The 21471-nt window shown below is 40.7% G+C and overlaps 1 protein-coding gene across 2 annotated transcripts in view; it reads left to right on the plus strand.

Annotated features, from left to right (window-relative positions):
- The window catches only part of nbas (NBAS subunit of NRZ tethering complex), a 223581-nt gene that overhangs the window by 112 nt on the left and 201998 nt on the right, over nucleotides 1-21471 (plus strand). For both annotated transcript variants that reach the window (XM_034076461.2, XM_034076462.2), the window contains exons 2-15: nucleotides 413-464; nucleotides 919-955; nucleotides 2761-2838; nucleotides 3541-3588; nucleotides 4685-4728; nucleotides 8018-8151; nucleotides 10425-10558; nucleotides 14187-14285; nucleotides 16388-16526; nucleotides 16659-16724; nucleotides 16825-16953; nucleotides 17363-17426; nucleotides 17916-18109; nucleotides 20097-20372. In XM_034076461.2, the coding sequence (XP_033932352.1) occupies nucleotides 413-464; nucleotides 919-955; nucleotides 2761-2838; nucleotides 3541-3588; nucleotides 4685-4728; nucleotides 8018-8151; nucleotides 10425-10558; nucleotides 14187-14285; nucleotides 16388-16526; nucleotides 16659-16724; nucleotides 16825-16953; nucleotides 17363-17426; nucleotides 17916-18109; nucleotides 20097-20372 (1494 nt within the window). The remainder of the gene's footprint in view (nucleotides 1-412; nucleotides 465-918; nucleotides 956-2760; nucleotides 2839-3540; nucleotides 3589-4684; nucleotides 4729-8017; nucleotides 8152-10424; nucleotides 10559-14186; nucleotides 14286-16387; nucleotides 16527-16658; nucleotides 16725-16824; nucleotides 16954-17362; nucleotides 17427-17915; nucleotides 18110-20096; nucleotides 20373-21471) is intronic.

The raw sequence follows: 21471 nt of genomic DNA on the forward strand, positions 1-21471 counted from the left end.
CTTCTTTATTCCCGTGTTTTTAGTTAGGTACGTGGTTATTTTTGTTGAACATTTATCTGTAAAGATCACCCTCCGAGTCAACTCTTAATCAGTTGCATGGGTTCAGCCCATAGGTTCAGCCGCTGAAAGCCACGTAGCACAACACATTGCTAGCCACATCCTCACATTCTCCTTGCACATTGACCGATAGTGTAGCTTTCATTTTTCATCATGATTATTTTTGCAATCGGCAGTTAAGTTCCATTCATTCGGTAACATTGATATTCCGCGCCATTAAGCGAGCCATAGCCTAACAAGTATGTGGGTGCTAGCCTAACTTTGGCGTTGTCACATGTTAATTAAAGTTAACACATAATAAATGATGACCCCGATGCTACTGCTGAGCTCACATGTCACTTTCTAACATTTGCAGTTGCGGGGCAACAAGGAGCACAACACATCAGTTATTGCCAAAGCAGTGACAGGTAAGCTTTTCTATTTGTGTTGCCTAATTGTGATACTCTGCACAGCGAAAGGGGGCACTTTACTTAATCACAAAATATATAATCAGCACCTTGCCCTTGACTATTATTTTTTCCAAATGTGTCTGTTCATTGAAATTGAAGCCCATCAGTATGCAAGGTATCTAAATAAGTAAGATATGCAAGTTTCCTTCCTAGTTTTAACACATTTCCCCTAATCTTACTGTAGGAGGTGCCAGAATCATGATCATCAGACCTGGAAAATGCTATATTTGAAATCTTTGTAATGACATCCTTTGCATTAATTGGGGTAAAAAGACAGATTTTCACGTCATATCATTGTCTACAGTGCCTAATCTGTAAATATAATGTGACAAGAGACAGCCATTTCATAACATATGTCATTACTACAGGGTTGCCATTGTTATGCTTACTAACTGTGATTTATTTCTTACAGGGCCATTCCGTCTAGTCTTGCACTACTTGTGGTACAGGTACGTTTATCAATATATTGCTAGCAGGTTTACGTAACTTGTCATTATTTCCACTTTGTGACTGACAGGCCACATGCAACTGTGATTCATGGTGCTCAAGTTATGTGACTGTATTTGACTATATTACATTTAAAACAAAGTTATTACTTGTAATGTCTGTAGACCACTTGTATGTAAATGAGCTATCTTTATGAATGCAAAAAATTGTGTATTTTTTAAGCACTGACCATGAAATAATTTTTTGGTTTGGTACTTCAAAAATGCTACACAAATATGGGTCTTAAGAATAACAATAATAATAATATAACTTTGCTCAGAATGTTTCCTATCACGGTGGCAGTCTTTTATGTTTGAATGATTATTTAAAATGACTATGATAGCCGCACTAACAATAAACTACCGATGTTACCTTGTTCATTTCACCTAGAGCCATTTTACTAGTTCTATTATTTGACCAAAATAGGCCTGTGCTTTTCGCTTTAACCTGGAATTAAATAATTTATAAATAATCCAACACAACTGGAACCCTACTGGTTTATCTGTACCTCCTGAAAACTACTTCACAAAAGACTCTAAGACACAATCCTTTATTCAAGATGCATCATTTTTTACCTTGCTCTTATCGCACAGTATCTGTTGAAACCTCTTTAACAGATGGCTTTATCTGGCCTGCAGTGGATTCTGTAGTGCTGTAGCACCAAGTCCTGCTTATCTCATCAGCAGGTGGTTAGCTAGCACCATTAATAAACTCATTAAATATTTAAGACCTCCTCTAGTCATGCTTGTCTCTTAGCTTCCCTTCTCTTTTTGTGGATGAGAAATCAGGGATTTTATTACAGTACAAATGACCCAGCAGAGTGGGCTGAATTCCTTCCACGTGTCGTAGTAAAATACAAATATGCAATGTTGATAAACTTTCAAATGCATATTTTGTTGCTAAACAAGATTTTGTGAGAATCAATTTCACCAAATCATCAACTGCACAGCAAATCAAATCAATCCAATAACACCAGCGGTGGCAACATCTCCACTACTTGCACACTAAGAAAGGCAGTTTACAGGACTGATAAAACTCAAAACAAAAATGCACTCTTCAGATCAACATCTGTTTGACAGTTCATAATGTTTACATTAAATAACCTCTAAAGTAATTACTAGTACATTTATAATTTTATGATGAGGATTGTATTACGTATTTTTATTTCAAAATAAAAACAACATTTCTAAAGTTCATTTATCAAATAAAAAAAATAAAATACATTATCTAATTTTAATTTAATGCTAATCTGTTTTTTTGTTTACTTACTTTTATCCTACTTTTATTATTTAATTCAAGTTATTATAATTTAACTTTCACTACATTTTGGGTATTGTATTTTTTATGTTACTGAATGTTTTAAGTGAATTGATTTATTTTTTATTTGAACATAAATATATTTTAAAAATATATTTAATTTAGTTAAACAAATTGTCTCATCTATGCTAATATATCTCCCGCTCACACTTTAATGTAGTGATCAATGTTTTACATCAACCCATCACTCATTGATTAAGAATGATGTCATCCATAGCAACAGGTCAGACCCATTGCTTCTCTTTTCCCCGGAGATCAGTCCCTCAGTAAAAGTTGCTCATCAGATTTGTAAAAGTTTAAGGGAGGAAACTCTTTGCTGGGAACTTTTACCCCTCATTAAAAAGACTTCTAATAAGTCTATAATAATATAAGTTAAGTTATAGCTGTTTCTTATTCTGATTCATTAACATGCTAATTCCTTGATTTGTTGGTTTGTTCCTGTAAACATCAGCCCCTCCAGCTCGTGTCTACCTCTGGGTCTTGTGCGCCTCGCCCATAAGCAGATCAGCTGGCAGCTGGTGCTTGCAAGGTGACACACACACACACACACACACACACACACACACACACACACACACACACACACACACACACACACACACACACACACACACACACACACACACACACACACACACACACACACACACACACACACACACACACACACACACACACACACACACACACACACACACACACTTGTTCTAAGCCTCCCTCTCGTTTGGTTTCCTCTCCCTTTTGCTTATCCCCTTGACCAATTATTTAATTCTACTCGCTACAGCAGACACACCAACAGAAAGGCTGTTTTTTAATTGGCAATCGATCCCAGCATGTAAGATGGCATTAAGTGCGGTCAAATGACGCTGCAGATTTACATTAGCTTGATGTGTTTGATCTTACAATTTCATTCCTGTCTGCCTTTTAAACCTTTCGCCTTTCATTTTAATTCTCTATCCATCCTTGATTATCTATTCTTTAACTATCATTGCTCTGTTTAATGCTCCCGATTATTATTGTTTCTCCTCTCTTCAAGCCATCCACCATTGGCTCTTATTACAGTCTTTATCTCCCTGGCCCTCCAGACACACACTCTTATCTTCCTTAATCACCATGGATTCATTTCACCTCCACTTTTTAAAATGTTGGTTATATTGACCTCCTCTCAGCCACTGCTCTCTTTTCTTTTCTCTCTTGATCATTCCTGACCATCCTCTTGTTCTCTCCACAGTAATGGCAAACTGTTGGCGGTGGTTCAGGACCAGTGTGTGGAGATTAGGTAATTATTGAACTCTCTTCCGCTGTTTGAAGCTCCCTGTCTTTGTGTGTGCGAGTGATAGAGAGAGTTTTAATTAACAAGATGGCTAATCACATCTCCCTTTAAAAAAAATGAGCTGCAGTCTAAGCGTGTATCTGAAGAATAAAGCATCAATACAATCAAAGACAACTCAATCAGTCATAGTAGAAAATATTTGAGTCAATTTAGCAAACATTTTGTGGCACTTTGGGCTACATAAAATAAATGAAAGCAAATTGAAAACCCAAGTGCTGCCTAAATGTTTCCATCATCGACCAAAGCATACATGACAATGTATGCAACCACATGAGCGTGTTTGTGCTCATTTTGAGCTGTTGTAATTAAGCTCATGTGGTTGCATACATGACAATGTATGCAACCACATGAGCGTGTTTGTGCTCATGTTGAGCTGTTGTAATTATTTTCCGACACAAATCCAATTTTCCCCCTTACAAGGGAAAAATGTGCCCGCTCAGCACTGTGCTCCATTGACACAATGTAGTGCTTTAAATGGAGCAAAATTGAAATGAAAATCAATAGCAATAAAGCAGGTATACAAATATGTCTTGCTCTCTCTTCGACTGATTTGTCTCAAAGGGCTGCCTTCCTCTTGACCCTCTGCGTAATTGAAAGTCATTTTCACATATCAATACGTAAAAATAAAGAAAGTATCTGTTGTTCACTCTGACTCAGTTGACCCAATGTAATCCAGACCAATCTCCTCTCATGCCTCAGATTGATGTACTGGGTTTCTCTGTACTCCTTTGCACATACCCCTGTTGTTAAATCACAGAGTGTGTGATAGACTTGCTTTATGGCATTTGTCGGTGTGAGTGGGTGTTTTGTCGGCTCAAGGCCTTATCCATTGAGCTTTGTTTAAGAGTCTGTCTAAACACTGCCCACTCTCAAGACCCTGTCTGCTTGATCCATTGAGCTACTACAGCTCAGAGGCCATAAGTGGCAATTATAACCCACGTTATATGAGGTCATCTAAGGCTAAAAGTGTGTACAGTTGCACCCTTGGGTGTGTGTATCCTTGTCATGTTGCTGCTTTTTCACTGGTGTGTTTGCTCCTCAGGTCTGTGAGAGATGACTTTGGCTCGATCATTGGGAAGTGCCAGGGTAAGTCCCTCTCCGCCGTTTAATTTGAGCTCACAACGCGTTTTTAACTTGTATTCTTCATTAACAGTGTCCATAGCCTGTGTTCGAACACCACTTGGAGTTTGTTTCAAAGCGAAATATCAACCACGGTGGCTAATTGGATTGTGTGAGAGGGACACAGATAATCACTCTCATCCCATACACTGCCACTCATTAGAAGCAGCCTCGTACTGGCTGATAAAATAAATCTCCTTTATTGTTTGATTAGCTATTCAATTCAAATGGCCTGCTGAAACATGGGGAGGCCCAAACTTTCTGAAAGTAAATACACTTTGATGTTAGGAAGTCATTTCTTTTTTATTATTGGGATTTTTTTATATTTAAAGGGACAATGAGTATGATTTTCTTTCTTTGGTTTCTGTTGGTTTACACATAGTCACGGAATAATGATACTGAAAATCCTACTCATTGTCTCTTTTAACAGTCACCTATCACTTTTTATGTCTTTTATACATGAAGATGTGTGCCCTCATATTCTCTCTCTTTCTGTCCTGATCCATTTATATAAAAACCTGTGTGAAAAGGCGCTGAACAGATTTTGGCTATTGGATATTGGATTTTGGCAGACAGTTATGAACACCGTCTCCCTCACAGATCTAACCAGACAACAGATGAATTGGCTGAAAGCAACAACTACACTGTAGCAACATTCACCAGGAATTATTAATAATTCTACAACCACAAATTGAAAAAAAGTCATGTATAGATAGATATAATTGCAAAAAATCGAAATATATTTATTAAAATAAATCTTCTGGAAACCAATATCACACTTTGTTCTCCACTTTTAGCCTACTCCCCTCTCCTTTTCTTAAATTGTTTCTACATTGTCATCATCTTTCCCGCCCCTTCTCTGTCCGTCTCTTTCTCTCACACCAAATGTGTTCGGCTCAGGCTACTTTTCATTGTGGCCCATTGTTCTAATGTCTCAGAGTGTGGATAACAGTAGCCCCTGGGCCTGTGAAAACCCAGCCTCCCTCCTCTTTTTCATTCCATTTTTATCTCTCCTTTTCATTTTACTTTTACTTCATTTCATTTCACGGAGATTTGTCCTAATGGATTTTGCTGTGATCCTGCCTTTTTAATGGCATTTTCTTTTAATGGAGGAGTGTGCGCGCGTGACTGTGTAGGTTTTCCTGCTCGTACATCCGTGCGTGACTGCATCTGCTGCATCCACACCTGTGTATCACTCCCTGTCTCTCTCTCTCTCTCTCTCTCTCTCTCTCTCTCTCTCTCTCTCTCTCTCCCCCCCATCCCCTCCCCTCCCTCCCTGTCTGCTCCTGTTACAGTGGAGTCGTCTCCCGCCCCCGTACATAATTCATAAGTGTTGAGCTCTGATAAATGCATCCGTGAGGCTTTAGATAGAAGGCTTCTGTTGGGTCGTTGAGTGTAATTCTCCCCAACTTCCACCCCCGCCATTGCTGGGAGAAAAAGAAGAAAAATAAAAACTAAAGCCAGGACAGTAGCATCCAATTTCCCAGCTCCCGAAAAAAGCCATCTATGTGGAAATGGAGCCCTCTCAGCCGCAGAACAACATACTGTATACAAATCGTAATGGGAGCGAAATAGGAGGGTAGCGTGTGAGTGAAATAGAAAAAAAAGATTGAAATAGGAAGGAAAAGAGCAACAAAATAACAGATTACAATTGGTACCTATGCCTCCTACAATGGCTGCATGTTGTTGTCTGCTCCTCCTTAGTCGAGAGTCTCAAAAGTGCGTTAAATCGCCTACTTCCCGAGGTGCTTTCTGAGACTTAGGCCTTAACATTTGGGGAGCTATTGTTCCTCTCAGTGGGTGCCGTGCTCATTGTTTCCTGCTCTCTCTTTTTATTCCGCATCTCTCTTACTTCCATTCTCTTCCCCTCTCTATGTCTGTCTCGCCTCCCACCTCTCTCTTTTGTTCTTCATTTAAAATTCTAGTCATACAATATCCGACGCCTCCATTCGTTTGCAGTATTGCCCACCAGGGGTTGCGGCAGCATTCCTCAGCCAAGAAATTCGATACAATAAACGCCAATAGCGCTGTTATGTGATATCAACAAAAAGATAACTTCCTTTTCATAACTTTATTGCTTTGCAGACAGGGCACCCGTGGTGGAGAATTACGCCTCACACTGTTTCTCAAATGCAGAAGCCCATGCGAAAAGGGTGTATCTTGAATACTTCATTGTTCTTGTGCCCAACACATTGTGCACATGTTTGTACAATAAAACTCTTTCCTATTTCCCTCATGCTGTTTAATGTCTCATAAGAAAAAGCAGGTATTCAAAACAGATCTGGGATCAGCCGCAGCCCTTCTATCAGAGTGGAATATGACAGGGAAGCCTTGAGAAATTGCCAGCAGGCGGAGATGTGCTTTATCACAGCGATATGGTTACACTCACAGCACTGCTGAGCCAGCAGATTGGCAAAACAGTAGCCTATACTTCAATAAAAGCTGGATTTATGATCCCCTCCCCCCTCCTCTCTGCCTCTCCACCTTTCTCCCCCTCCGCTCATCGGGAGCGCGCCTGGGAAAATGTGCGGTTTTGAATTTTTTAACACTTTATTTTTTAATTATAAAGAAAAATCATATATAATGTCATTGAGCAAAAGTGCACATTTCAACCAGACTGCCAAAAAGCTGATCAAATATACCCCCCACCCCCACCCAAAAAATTAAATGAGATAAGTTTACACGTTCTCATAATAGACACAAAATAAAAATATATATATTCAAAACAAACAAAAAGACAAAATATATACAACACCTACAATATTGCTTTAGAAATAGTTGTAGCCCAGATTTCAGCAACATTCTAGTCTATATACACAATCATCTTCAAAGTGTTAAATCCAGCTTGAACTTCTCTACGTCTGTGATCAATGGCTGCCAGGCCTTATAAAATCTATCAGTAGATCCCTTCAGAGTGGACCGGATATTCTCTAGTTGCAAAAACTGCAACAAATCTCTAATCCAGTGAGTATGGGTGGGAAACTGTGTGTCTTTGAGAGACATTTATTGAGATGTATAACTCTAACTATCCTTCATACATGAATTGGATAGGTCCTTAGACCCACGGTGTTGATGTATGGCATTAGCTTCATCCTTCTTCTCCCATCTGTATCCATCATTGGCACTCCTCAGAACACCAGGGATTATTCACAGATTGTCTGGTTTAATAAAAAATCCCTGGCTCCCTGAATCTCTCCTCACCCTTTCTCCGTTTGTTTGAGCTTTCAAGTCTTTTTTCTTCTTTCTCCTGCCACAGTGCCAAAGGACCCAAACCCCCAGTGGCGAAAGGCGGCATGGAGCCACGACTGCACCCTGCTGGGCTACGCCGACAGCACTGGAACCGTGCGCCTCTTCGACCTCATAGGCAGCGAACTCTTCATCATCCCTCCGGTAACCGTGCCTGTCCCTCCTCTTTGATGTCATCAAACCCCCAGAGTCCCCTTTCAAGCTGGCCCTGTTTCTGAAATGCCAGGTGGAGCATATGGAAACTCAGCATTACCTTGATTTCTTGTCAGTATTATCGTATTCTTCTCAGATGATTGGTTTAAATATAATGTTTATTAGAGCTAAGAGCTGGGATGACTAGATTAATCAATTAACAAAAAGGTAATTGCTGTTGATAATGATGATTGTTATAATTCTGACCATTTTTATAATAATTTAAGTAATGTTTTATGGGAAAATGCCCTCAAAACATTGAATGCTTATTAATGCTTGATATCATATTAAACTGAATATCTTTGGGTTAGGAACGGAAAAAACATGAGAAACTGGAATGGAGATTTTTCACTAATTTCAGACAATTACAGAATTGTTATAGAACAACGAATCCATTTATTTTGTAAGATAAAACTTTATTGTAAGCAAATGTAACTATCATTTAATCTAAATGTATATAGGCGCGTTCACACCAAGTACTTTTCCCACAAAGGGTCCTGAGAACTACGATTTAGTTGCGTTCACACCAAAAAGCCCTAGGAACTAAATTAGTTAATGAGAACCTTGTTTACCCCCTTTTCAGTCCCTGCTAGAGAGCAGGGACTTTCGTGGGAGAAAAAGGTTCCTATGTCTGATTGGCTGGGCGGAATGCAAACCACGCCCCGTAAAACTCCAAAAATGTTTTGTGAAGCCGCCATTTTATTATCCTCGCATTAGCATTATTAGCATTAGCATTAGCCCAGCGCACAAACGCAGATAGACTAACTTATGGCAACACAAAATAAAACATGGGAGCGGTGGAGATGAGGAGGTGTCGGCGTTCTGGCGATTTACTCGGAAGGCTTCAGTAGAAGCAGCTGGGAGTCCCAGCAGCTTCTACTGATGTCAGTCCCCAATTCCGGAGACTTCGGGTGGCAGTATACGCCGTGAAGTGGTTTGCGGCCTGCCATTAAACCCAAAGCAGAAGAAGAAGAAGAAGAAGAAGTGACGTCAGCGGCTTCATTTGCCTAATCCTCCCCCAGGAACTAATTTCGGTGTGAACGCGATCTGCTTTAGTTCATGAGAACTAAAAGAGTTCTCATGAACTAAGTTCTCAGGAACCTTTGTGGGAAAAGTACTTGGTGTGAACGCGCCTAATGGATCTAGAAAATAATTGTCGCATTAATCCATAATTGAAAAAATAACATTAGTTTCAGTCCAAATGTACCACTTATTTGTTCTTTGGAAAAACAATGATTGACCTGGTTCTGGTTCTTTAAAAAAATACATAATCAGATTATAAATTGGTTAAATGCAGCTTGATATCCTACCATCATATTTAACTCTACAGTGACATAGTTATGCGCTCTCACACATCTATAGTCTGGGCTCCAGAGAGCGGTCGGGCCGTGTTCTGTTCTCACTGAAGCACACTTTCACTGGGCACTTTGACCTGCCTGTCACTTTTCTTAAAAGAAAACGTCTCTCTGTGCCCTCCTTGTCTGTCACGCCTGCTTTTTTCTTTCATGTGTCTGATGCTTCTTCTCATCTCTTTCTTCTTCTTTGCTCATACTGTCCCAATCTTTTCTTCTCCATCTTCATCAACTTCTCTCTTTAATTCTTCTTCCCTAGATCCTCCTCTCCTATCCTCCTCGAGCATTTGTCTTATTCTCACATGTCTGTCTCTGAGTAGCTCTGCCATCCCCTCTTACTTGAATGTCCTCTGTGTGCTGAATATTATCGTTCCTCCATTTCCATCCATCATTCTTTCTGCTCCTCTATCCGCCTTGTCAGAGATGATGAGCGCTGACACTCTTCCCTACAGTATGTGTGTCTGCGCACTTCCACCAGCACCCCCCCACCTCTGTTCCTCTTGTTTGTCACTGTTAAGTGCACACACCGGTGACATTCTGCTATTTCTGGAGGGGATGATAAAAAAGTCAATTTGACAGAGTAGCTAGCATGAAAAAAAGTAAAATTTGCTTCCCTACATCCCCATCTCTCTTTCACTTTTTTGGTGTCTTATATTTTGTTCCCTGCCTTCCCTGTTGCATCATTTTCTTTCAATTGCCATTGATGTGACACATCTTTGTTGTGTGTCCTTGTAACAACTTTGTGAGGGCACAAACTGATAGATAATTAGTAAGTAAAGACACATTTCTTTAGTTTTTTGATTTTCTCTATAATTTACATCGGTAACTTTCACACTGTTGTTGACTCTCCTTTTTATTTTATCTCCTTGTCAGTCGGTGAGTTTTCCCGGGGATTTCAGTTGTGCAGTGGCAGGCCTGATCTTCCTGGAGTACACAGGCAGCGCCCATTGGTCGGCCGAGCTGCTCGTTATCACGTACGGGGGCGGGCTCAAGAGTTACCTGGTCAGGTGAGAGACAAAAGTGCTTCACTCATACACCTTAAAATAACAGAGTTCTCAAATCACCTTCTCCGTTACATTATCCTAACTAAACAAAAATAAATGAATTTCACTTTTCTAGAATTATCTTGGATTAAAACACCAAAAATACTTCTTTATTTCGATCTAATTTCTGTAGATTCTTCTGTTACGCAGCTCAAATAGACACCCATTCAGGAATGTGTATTCATCTTCCAATTTTAAATAAAAGTACAGAATATTCTAACTGTTATTTAAGGGGTAATGTGCAGCGAGCACACCCTTCAGGATGATCAAGGTCCCTTCGCATGCTAAACACACAAACGACTTGACTCCCAGTATTCATTTAAATGTTGTTATTGACTTTAAAAAAATCATATTGCTTCTGCTAAGAAAGTAAAACTCCTTTAAAAAAAAAAAAAAAAAAACGATGCTTTTTGTAGTTGTAGTACACCAACATGGATTAAACGTGTTTTTTTTTTTACCACAATGTTGGGGGAATTAATGGATAAAATGCACTTATTATTATTATTATTATTATTATTATTATTATGCCCACTCCGATTGGGACACTGGGTCCACCGTTTCCCCGCAGCGAGGCTCCCCCCGTTGACAGTTTACAGTACGTGGGCAGGGCTGGGTGCAGTGGCGGATAAGTCACTAGCACATCCCCCACTCCCCCCGTTGACAATTTACTAGCGGTACCGAAGTGGGCCGGTCGAGAGTCCCGGGCTGATTTTTAGTCCCAGTCCACCATTGGCTACATGACCGTATTATCGCCCATATTGACGCACCTAATTCCTAAACTTCTAACAGATAAAATATAAACCGAATCCTTCAGCCTCATATGAGCTATCAGACACGTTCACAATTAAACTGTCATCATCGCTGTCTGAGCTTGCTGCTGTGTGCGCCGTCGTGCGTTTGCATGCAGATGCTGGGATCCGGAACGGTGCAGCTGGAGCGCTTGACCCGCAATTACGTCACACATAATTTGGCGGGATTTGAAGGATCCCCAAGAAGATCCAGAATATGGTCAACATTGAAGGGGAGATTAATAGTTATCAAAGTACAAATATCCCAAATCAGTTCAGTAACGGTTTCAAGGGGACAATATTTACTAAAATTGATGGGTTTGGATGATGGGTGAAACCCGTGTCACAGGCTCCGCTTCGCGTCGGGCTCCTGATCAGCCTGTCGGTGTTCTTTTCCCCATAATGATCAAGTTGCTGCACATTATCCCGCTTATTACATGGCCACATTCTCAACAAAGTAACGACATGACTCCCAATATTAATTGAAATGCATTATGGATTTAGAAAATGATTTTATTGATAAAATAGTTGTATGTATTGATTTAAATTGACATGCATCCGCTAAAACAAATAGTACGTTGTTACTGTTTGAACTAACGTAGTAACGTCAGGAACTGCTTCGATAGCGTTTTTGAGGAGCTTTTTGATTACAGATTTGAAAACATCGCTGCTTGCTTTAAAAGTAGCACAATTCATTATGTCAAACCTTGGAAAGTATCTAGATATCCCTGCCCTAATGCCAAAGGAACTGCACACTGAATATGTGTCGCCGTTTGATGTTTATGTCTGGACCGCTGCGTAAAAAAAAGGGTTTCTGCCCGTTACTTCTCCGCTGTTTTCTTGTCGCTCTTGTCTTGTCAGTTAGAAAAGTTTGCTTTTCGGCCAAACTTTATACAGTTCAATCGAACGGACTTCTTTGTGCAGATGTAACAACGGTCAATAAATCCTTGACAGCGGTCTGTCTGTTCTGGATTAACAATGTGTCACGTCTTCTGAATTGACCAATCAGAATCGAGTATTCAACTAAACCATATAATAACAGCTGTTAACAGCATTCCAACTAAATAAGAAAGAGGAAGTAAAAAATGAAACATGTACTGTACATTTGTGACATAAAACGTCTCTCTTCTTCCTGTGTATTTCTGTAGATAAGTTCCCACACAGACAGGAGCGTTGCTTTAAAAGTCTGTGCACATACAATATGTCGGAGAGAGCACACAGCCCCAAAGAGTGGGAACTTACATTTCGACTGTTCATCTTTCTCTTCAATTGCCATTTCAACCTTACTTGATGCGTACACTTTCAGGTCTCCTGTGTTTCCCTTCAAACTGTTATCAAGAAATGTTGTCCTCATGCTTACAGTGTTTACACTTTAGCCAACACTTCACCTATCATCTTCTTCAGTTTATACACTTAAACCCCAGCACTTTGCCTCATACTGCAGCTCCTTTCACTGCTTCCCCTTAACCTTCCTGCACCAAAACCTCTTTCAGTACTGCCATTGTTTTCAGTATTTGAAACAGACTTCAGCTACAACTTGAACTGTTTCAGTTACATAATTTAAACGTTTTAACTGCATAGTTTCAGCATTAGGCACACGTAAATTCATCCTTATCTCGCTGCCCCCTTATCTTATCTGCTTTACCATCTGATTCAAATGCATCTACTATATACCCCAACCTTTTAAAGGACATTGTACCCATTTATGGTAAGACTTGATGCTTTATGCTTGTCTATATGTAAACGTTAGCGATTCCTCTCTTTGCATACCAATTCCCCCACTGGCCAATCCAAATACACATTTTGATTATTAGATTAATGACATCTGAGTTTGTGCTTGCGAACCTGCGTGTGTGCTTTTCCTCGTGGCTGCCCATACCGTCCCTTTTTTAATTTAGCATTATTTAATATGGCATTATTTCAGAGATTTCCCATTTCACTCTGTATGATTGCGGCTGTCACAGCCTCGGTGCGCTCACACTCCAACACACGGGAGGAGATTGTGCGAGTGTGTGTTGAATCTTGATCAGACGACTTGCCGTGACTTCTGCGTGACCAGGGATGTTTGAAAATGATGATTTACTATTCTATTACAGGCAGATAAATGGTGTTAGCTGCTTTTGAAGCCACCAGGGTGTGTGTATGTGTGTGTGAGGAGGTAATTAAAATGTGAGATATTCGCTCCGGATTTACTCTGAAAATGCTGGCTTGTTTTTAGAGATTCATTTTCTGAATGGATCTTCTATCACCCCTCTTCACGTGACTGCATTTCAATATTTTCACATAAACACTTTGAATTACAATTTCAGAATTATGGCAGAGCCTCGACAGCCATATTTTTTACTCTCTCTTTTCGAGCCCCATGCCAATATTTCTGTACGTGTGCTCACACACACACACACGCTTTACTGCGGCATAAACGGCTACACGTCTGAAATATGCGTTTGCTTTCCCTGTTCCTTTTCTCCACCCACTTTCTCCTTCTCCGTACCGTTTACATTGCAGGGAAACTTTTCCCCAATGAGATATGTCCACACAAATTACATGACATCTGCTCTAATACAAATCTAATTTAGATTGTGCACTTAAATTAGATTATATATTTTGCAATGTCTCATTTGAAATTGCATCCGGGATTTGAAATTGCTCTGTCATCATGGCTAAAACTGCTTTGTCGCACCATTAACACTTTGCACATGAGTGTTCATGTTCTGATTGTTTATGTGCCAGAGTTAAATTATTGTCGACATGTCATGTGATTATCTTCTCTCTCCCTCCGTCTCTTTCTTATTTTTCTCTTTCAGTGTGGGAACCAATCAGAACTTCCAAGAGAACCACAGCTTCAGTTTCTCCTCTCACTTCTCCCACGGAATCACCTCGGCTATTTACCACCCTGGACACCGGTATGTTTGTTGCCAACAATCCTTCACCCATTTTTAAAGGGGCCCTATTATGCTTTTTCGGTTTGCCCTTTCTTGGATGTGTTTGATAAGGTTTTATAAGGTTTTATAAAACACATCTAAGCCTGTAACGCCTCGATTGGATTCCTTTGTTTACTTTTGTAACATGGGGACATTGCTGTGTATCACTTGCGCTTCTATTGGCTAGCACTCCAATACATTGTACGTATTCGGCTAAGGGGCAGGACAAACCTAAGCGGTTGATCAATCACAACAGAGCCAGCCAGCTAACCAATCAGAGCAGACATGGCTCAAACAATGGGTAAAAAGAGGTGCTGCAGCTGCAGCTTGCGAAAAAAATAAAACACTTTTTGAACATTAAAACATTTAAACATGTCACTATAGAAGCACAAAATGCTAATATTACATCTGAAAATGAGCCCCTTTTGCATTTTTGTCTAGATTTCCCTTTTAAATCCATCAATGACAGCGTAATTAATGCCTGTAGCCTTAACTTGACACTATTAGTGAATTTATTTTCTCTTGTGGCCTCCTCATTTGGAGCCCACTTCTATTACAACAGTGTTTCATCAAGAATGTTGTGCATACATTTATATTAAAGCATCTGCAGACATCCTTATAAATCCTTTGAATCAACACTCATCCATTAAACCCGTTGCAGATGATGATAAATCTTAAAAATCAGTGTGATTTCAAACACTTTCATCATTTGACATCTAGGGGCAACATGTCGTCAATATGCTCGTAAATATGTAGTATATTGATCGCCGTGCTACAACTTAGCGGGATTTTACTGCATTGCAGTTAACTTTTTACTAAAGCTTTATTTTTTCTTTCAAAAAAGTTGGTACACATTAAAATATGTACTCTGAATATCAGTTTGTAACATCGGAAAAGGATGTAGAAATACAAGGATTTTATGCAGACATTATTGCCCAGGCATAAGATGTTACATTATGGAATAGTGCCAATTGGCTTACTCAAGAATAAATGAGCCAATCACTTTAATGCAATACCTGCAGGAATCAACTATAGCCGTCTAAAATTCCCTTGGCCCTCCAATCCACGTAGCATTCAAAGTTTCGGGTTAATTATGTCTGGCTCACACCCGCGACCTCACTGTTTTCACAATGCTCTCCCGGTTTGCACTAACCAGATTTAGTTTGGCCGGTGAAGCTTGGTTTGGCAGCTTAATAGATTTTGGCAGCTACTGTCAAGTGTTTGCCAGCTGATAGATGAGATGAAACTTTAATGATCCCTGTGTAAAAACTGGGTCAGCAACAGAGAGAATAGGATAGAAGTAAGGGAAAGGCGAGGTGAGAAGCTGAAAAATAATATGAAAAAATGATTTCAGCAGCTGAATACTGAATAATAATAAATATATAACTTGTTAAGGCTCAAGCAGTAGCTATACAACAGTGACAGTTTTAAATTCCGTGATGCACAGATGGCATTATAAATACTCATAAATGTTTCCAGATGTGCATTTAAACACTATGATCTTTTCATTATCAGAGGTTATATACTCATGTGTCTGCAGATGTGCCAAGGGATGTGACAAGTGATTGAACATCTGTTTAAGGAAAACCTTAGTATACATACAAAGTGGCTTGTATCATGAGCTACTATCTTAACATAAACATGAGTCTGCTATCAGTTGATAACCTCACGCTCAGCTTTTGTTTCTTACTAAACATTTACCTTCTCTGCACCAGGGGGCAGTGTTGAGCTGGAAAGCACTGTTTTCCCCCCGAGTTCCTAACCACCATAGCATTTTTAACTGCAAACACAGGCTCACAGATCACTGTGGTCATTGTGGTATTGTTCCTGCCATAAAAACATTGATTCCAACCACCCTTTTACTTCTCATGAATAACTTTTTAATCCACAGTTTAGCTAAATGGCTACAGTAGTGGGGGAAACTCTACAGATATACCTGGCTTCAACCCAGGCTGAAGGATGACCTCACAGTGACCAAATTAATTCGCTGTCCTTGTTATGCAAAGATAATTGATCCGTCAGGGGCACAATCTTGGAGGTGATAGCAATGAGTGTGTGTGTGTGTGTATTTGTGTGCTGGTCAGATTGCTGCTGGTGGGAGGCTGTGAGTCGGGGGATGATTGCACATCCAAGGCCTCCTGCTATGGGATAACAGCCTGGAGGACTTTGTCTGGCTCGCCACACTACAAGCAGGTCACTAGCTACGAGGACGATGTCAGTGCGGTGAGGACACGACACACACACACACACACACACACACACACACACACACACACACACACACACACACACACACACACACACACACACACACACACACACTAATTATTGTCATTTCTTATCTGCATCTATTAGAATCAGAAGAGAGGTTTCTTCAAGATCCCCAGTTTCAGATTCTTTGCCAGACAAGGAGATGAAAAGGTACCCCATCCCTCTTTTTTTTTTTTTTTTTCAGTATCTCAATTATTTAATAGGAAGAATTTCTCCCAAAAATTGTCTGTGTGCCTATTTTTTTGTCCAGGATGGTGTTTTCCGCATGAGCCTGAGCCCCGACGGCGCCCTGCTCGCTGTCATCCACTTCTCGGGTCGCCTCTCTCTGTGGGACGTCCCCTCCCTCAAACAGAGGGCCACATGGAGCCAAGATCAACAGGTAAACCTCTAAGCTGTTTATCTGTGTGTGGTGAGAATGTATGCATGATTTTGTTGACTAAACCTGTGAGCATTGCAGTCGTGTGCTGGCATTATTTTGCCAGATGCTCGACTGAAGGTATTAATGTAATCTCTCTCTGGCCCAAGTCTGAGTGGGTAGAGAGGCATTGTGTGCACTTCCGTTAGATATTCAGTGAGGTAGCTTAAACACAACTTATATTTGCACAATGTATTGCCGATGTATGTGTGTTCCTCTTTATCGCCTGGTCTGAGCCTGCAGAGCTGTTGCGTGTGCGTGCTTCACGTGTAAACAGGGTTAGAAGATTAATTTCACCCCACCTCCTTATCCTTCTCCTTCTTCTTTTCCTCTTTTCCTCTTTGGTCCCATCATCCTTCGGTCCTGCCCGCAGCCAGGATTTGATGAGATCAACCCAGAGTGGAAGACATCGCTGGAGAGAAGGAAGAAAATAAAAGGTACTTTGGCCTGAAGGGCTAAAGAAAGCCGACTTTGTTGCTGACACACTGTGGATACAATTGAATGATCTTTGACTATTCTCTGAATTATACAGTTATTTAGACACACATCCAAGGCCAGAAAATATTTTCCTTCTTCAAAGTATCCAAGCTTCTGAGTGTGTGTCTCTGTGCTGTGTGTGTGTGTGTGTGTGTTTGTGTGTGTACGCCTCTTTAGGCAGATTTACAGTCCCTTTTTTTTGGACAGTTTTGGGCCAGTTGTAATGACAGCAGTGGCAGCTTGTGTAAGCAATAATCTGTGCGAGTCTTCATCTCGTGGATGACAAGTGATGAATATGCCCACATGTGAAGGAAGGAAGCCAATTCTAAAATGTTAATGTAGAACACAAAATAGAATCTCAAAAGGGCACAAAACAATGTCAAATACAAGTTTGACCACATTTCCCTGGTGAATATGCACATTTGTAAAACTTATGTTTCCTGTCCTAGATAAGGAGCAGTACTACCCGCTGGAGGATGTGAGCTGGTGGAGCGACGTGGTGCTGATTCTGGCTCGCTGCTCCGGCTCAGTCACCGTGTCCTCAGTCAGGACGCTGCGCAACCTCCTGGGGAAATCCTGCGAGTGGTTCGAGCCCTCGCCTCGAGTCACGGCGGCACACGAAGTGGGCTTCCTCAGCCTGGAGGTACGTGTTCAGAAAGCGGTTTGCATGTGTGGTTAAGTAAACATATAAGGGGGTTTGCATGTTAATAGAATGGCATGTGAGACTCATGTTAGCGGAAAACCATCTTTTAGTATCATACATCATAGACCTTGGCCTTCAGGGCTTTTAAAGGCCTTTTATAGAATACAATATTTCCTCTTTTCATTCATTTAAATGTTCTCAACACTAACCCATTTTCTTTGTGAAAATAGATGATTTATGAATTTGTACTGCCAGCTGATGTGAATCACTGTAACCAATGACTATCTATATTGAATATTTATATCTGACTATGGTTTTTATAGTCATTGTGTGAAAGCCTTTACAAATACAGTCTTCTGTATGGTAACAGAATGTGTGTAAAGTTGTTGCAGTATATAATGATGAGACAGGAATCCCTCGTTCTTTATTCCCCAACAAAGCCCCTGTTATCACAGCCATTCCACGTTTACTTCAGTCCTCCCTTTTTTCTTCTTTTTCTGATTGCATAGAGAGAGATTTTTTTTTTTTTACCAGCCAGCTGCCAACTTTTTCGAACGGTTTCATCAGCCTGCTTCAATATGGAGAAGGGGGGGGGGGGATGGGTGCCGGCGTAGCTGTATCTAAAGCTGAGGGTTTTATGCGTGTTGAAATTACCTTGAGCATGGGGCTTGTATTGTGTGCCGCCTCCGCAGATGTGGAATAATGTGACCTTTTGTGTTTACGATGATTACACGTGCATCTTCCTGCGCGTGATGAGTAATGTATTAGTGCAGCACTATGGAAGCTGCCTCAGCTCCTCATTGAGTAAGGCACTTAAAGCTTTACAGGTGCTAAATGTTTCATAAACCCTGGCTGGGAGGCCCTCTGCTTGAGGATAGCATTTGCTATAGTGAGCATAAAAACCCATAGGGGCACCACTACAAAATATGATTTGTAGTGGTGCTACAAATGCTGCAGCGTAGGGATACAAACAATTGGCAAGTACTATCTCCCCTACTGAGGCAATCAAAAAACTAGAAAACAGGACACATTGGAATAAGTATTTGGATTAGAATCTTGTTTGTGCTTTTGACAGCTTGCTGATCCAGCTTGATGGAGTTAAATCATTAGGTTAGCCAGATTATGATGTAAACAATGCTGCATTACACCCTGTAGGGGACATCTTTTCCAAGGCCCATAACTTTGACCCAGTTTATCAGTTTATACTGACCTCACTGAGCACAGGCACCTGTAGCCGGGCTGCTGTGCTCTCAGTGTTTTGTCTCCCTGTTCCTGCCTGTTGGCGTCAGCTGATAGCGGTGTTATGATTCTATGTTCCTGCCTGTTGGCGTCAGCTGATAGAGGTGTTATGATTCTATGTTCCTGCCTGTTGGCGTCAGCTGATAGCGGTGTTATGATTCCATCTTGTTATGCACAATGTTGATTATTCTCTCTGAACTAGCTAAATACACAGGTCTGGGGTAGAGATCTTCCGAATTGATTTGGCATCTCAACCTGTGTCAACTCGTGGCTCATGACATGTCTTGTGAATTCTCCGGCTGAAGCACCAAATAAACCGTCAGTGTTTGCCATCAAAGTTCCAGCTCTCCTCGTGTCTCTCCGAGTCCTGTTTCCAATTGCTTCAGAAGTTTCCCTCACACACCCCATGCTTCATTTTTCAGCAAAGAAGTGTCCCCCACTAGTCATTCCGGGCGAAAGCTCTACATCTGATACGTTCAATCTTTGGAAATGGCCGTTGTTTTTGTTTTGCAGACCTCACTTTATGATTTGGGCCAACAAGGCAGATGTATTTTATGTAAAGACACAACTGCTGCTTTATTGCCACATCAGATGCGTGTGTGTGGAGTATAAGTTATCACTATGCATTACTCTTGTTCCTCAACTCTCTTGTGCACCATCATCTTTGAATGGTTCCGCTTCACTACTTCTCAACTATGTGATCCCTCAATTTACCTCCATTCTATTTTATTTACTTAATTCTCTGCAGTGTGAGGTGAAGCTGGCTCAGAAGCGCGGCCGCCTAGAGAGCAACCTGAGCGGCGGGGCCAGTGACGATGAGGAGGGGGATGATGGCGGAGACTCTGATTCAGATGAAGAGTCCTCAGCTAAAGCCCGCTACTTTGGCTACGTCAAGCAGGGCCTGTACTACGTGACGGAGATGGAGAGGTTTGCGCCGCCTCGAAAACGTCCCCGCACCGTGATGAAAAACTACCGTCTGGTCAGTCTGAGGTCGACAACACCGGAGGAACTGTACCAGAGGAAGGTAGGACGGAAAATCTACAAGTAGAATCAGAATCAAGTTTATTCCAGGTAGGTTTACACATACAAGGAATTTGCTTTGGTATCTGGTGGTGCGAACATAAACAATCTAAAAATAGGTTGCAAAGTAAAAAAGAAAAATATATATAATTAAGAATAGCATTAATAAGGATGCTAAAGACAAGTATTTACACTAAATGTAATGATACAAATAACCTTAAAAGTTAACAAACAAAAACATTTAGGACAATGAGTATATATGGCAAACTACAGTGTATTATATTATAAAGTGGAGGGCTGTGCAGACATGTTTGCAAAAATGTGCAAAAAGCAGTCAGAGTTGAGCATTAACATGGCTCACAGTATTAAAAAAAGAACAAGATGTTGTTCAGGTGGCGAGAGGTTTCGGTCCTGATGGAGCGCAGTCTCCTGCCAGAGGGGGGCAGGGTAAACTGTCTGTCCAGGGTGGGAGGGGTCGGCCACAATCTTCCCTGCCCGCCTCAGTCCCAGAAGGGTTGATGGACACTTTTAAAACACTATACTTGTGCAATATCTCATTTAAAGTAAGGGCAATGACTTTGCCTCCAAAAAGTGCTTTACAACAAAGAGTTACTGTACTTTTTGATGGCAGTATCAGAATTAAATCCGTAAGAAGAATGCAGATGACTTCATTTGTGTCCTCCTTTTGAATTTTAAAAGACTTTCACCTGAGCCTGAATTCATGTTGTCCCACCTTTCATTTGAAAGAGCACATTTTGAATGTGCTGGATCAGATAAAGAAAGAATAATGAGACCTCTTTATGGCTGCGGTGTATCATCAGATATTCCATCACAAAGCTTTCTGTAAAAATAGCCTCACCATCTTCGAGGATAACCATGAACTTTACTTCAGGGTTCTAGGAAGGGAGGTTAGTCGAAGGGTTAATTGCTTTGGTCCAGACTTAAATAAGTCGATGACTATCTGATGAATTACCTTATTTTTGGTATATTTTGCTGGAGTTTTATTTTCTTTCAGTTATTTTTATTTTGCAATAACGTCACTTGATGTTAAACTGACTTTATACAGGGTTGTTCAAGATTGCATGCGTGTGTATCAAAGCTGA

This window comes from Pseudochaenichthys georgianus, chromosome 24, assembly GCF_902827115.2.
Source record: "Pseudochaenichthys georgianus chromosome 24, fPseGeo1.2, whole genome shotgun sequence".
Lineage (NCBI taxonomy): Eukaryota > Metazoa > Chordata > Actinopteri > Perciformes > Channichthyidae > Pseudochaenichthys > Pseudochaenichthys georgianus.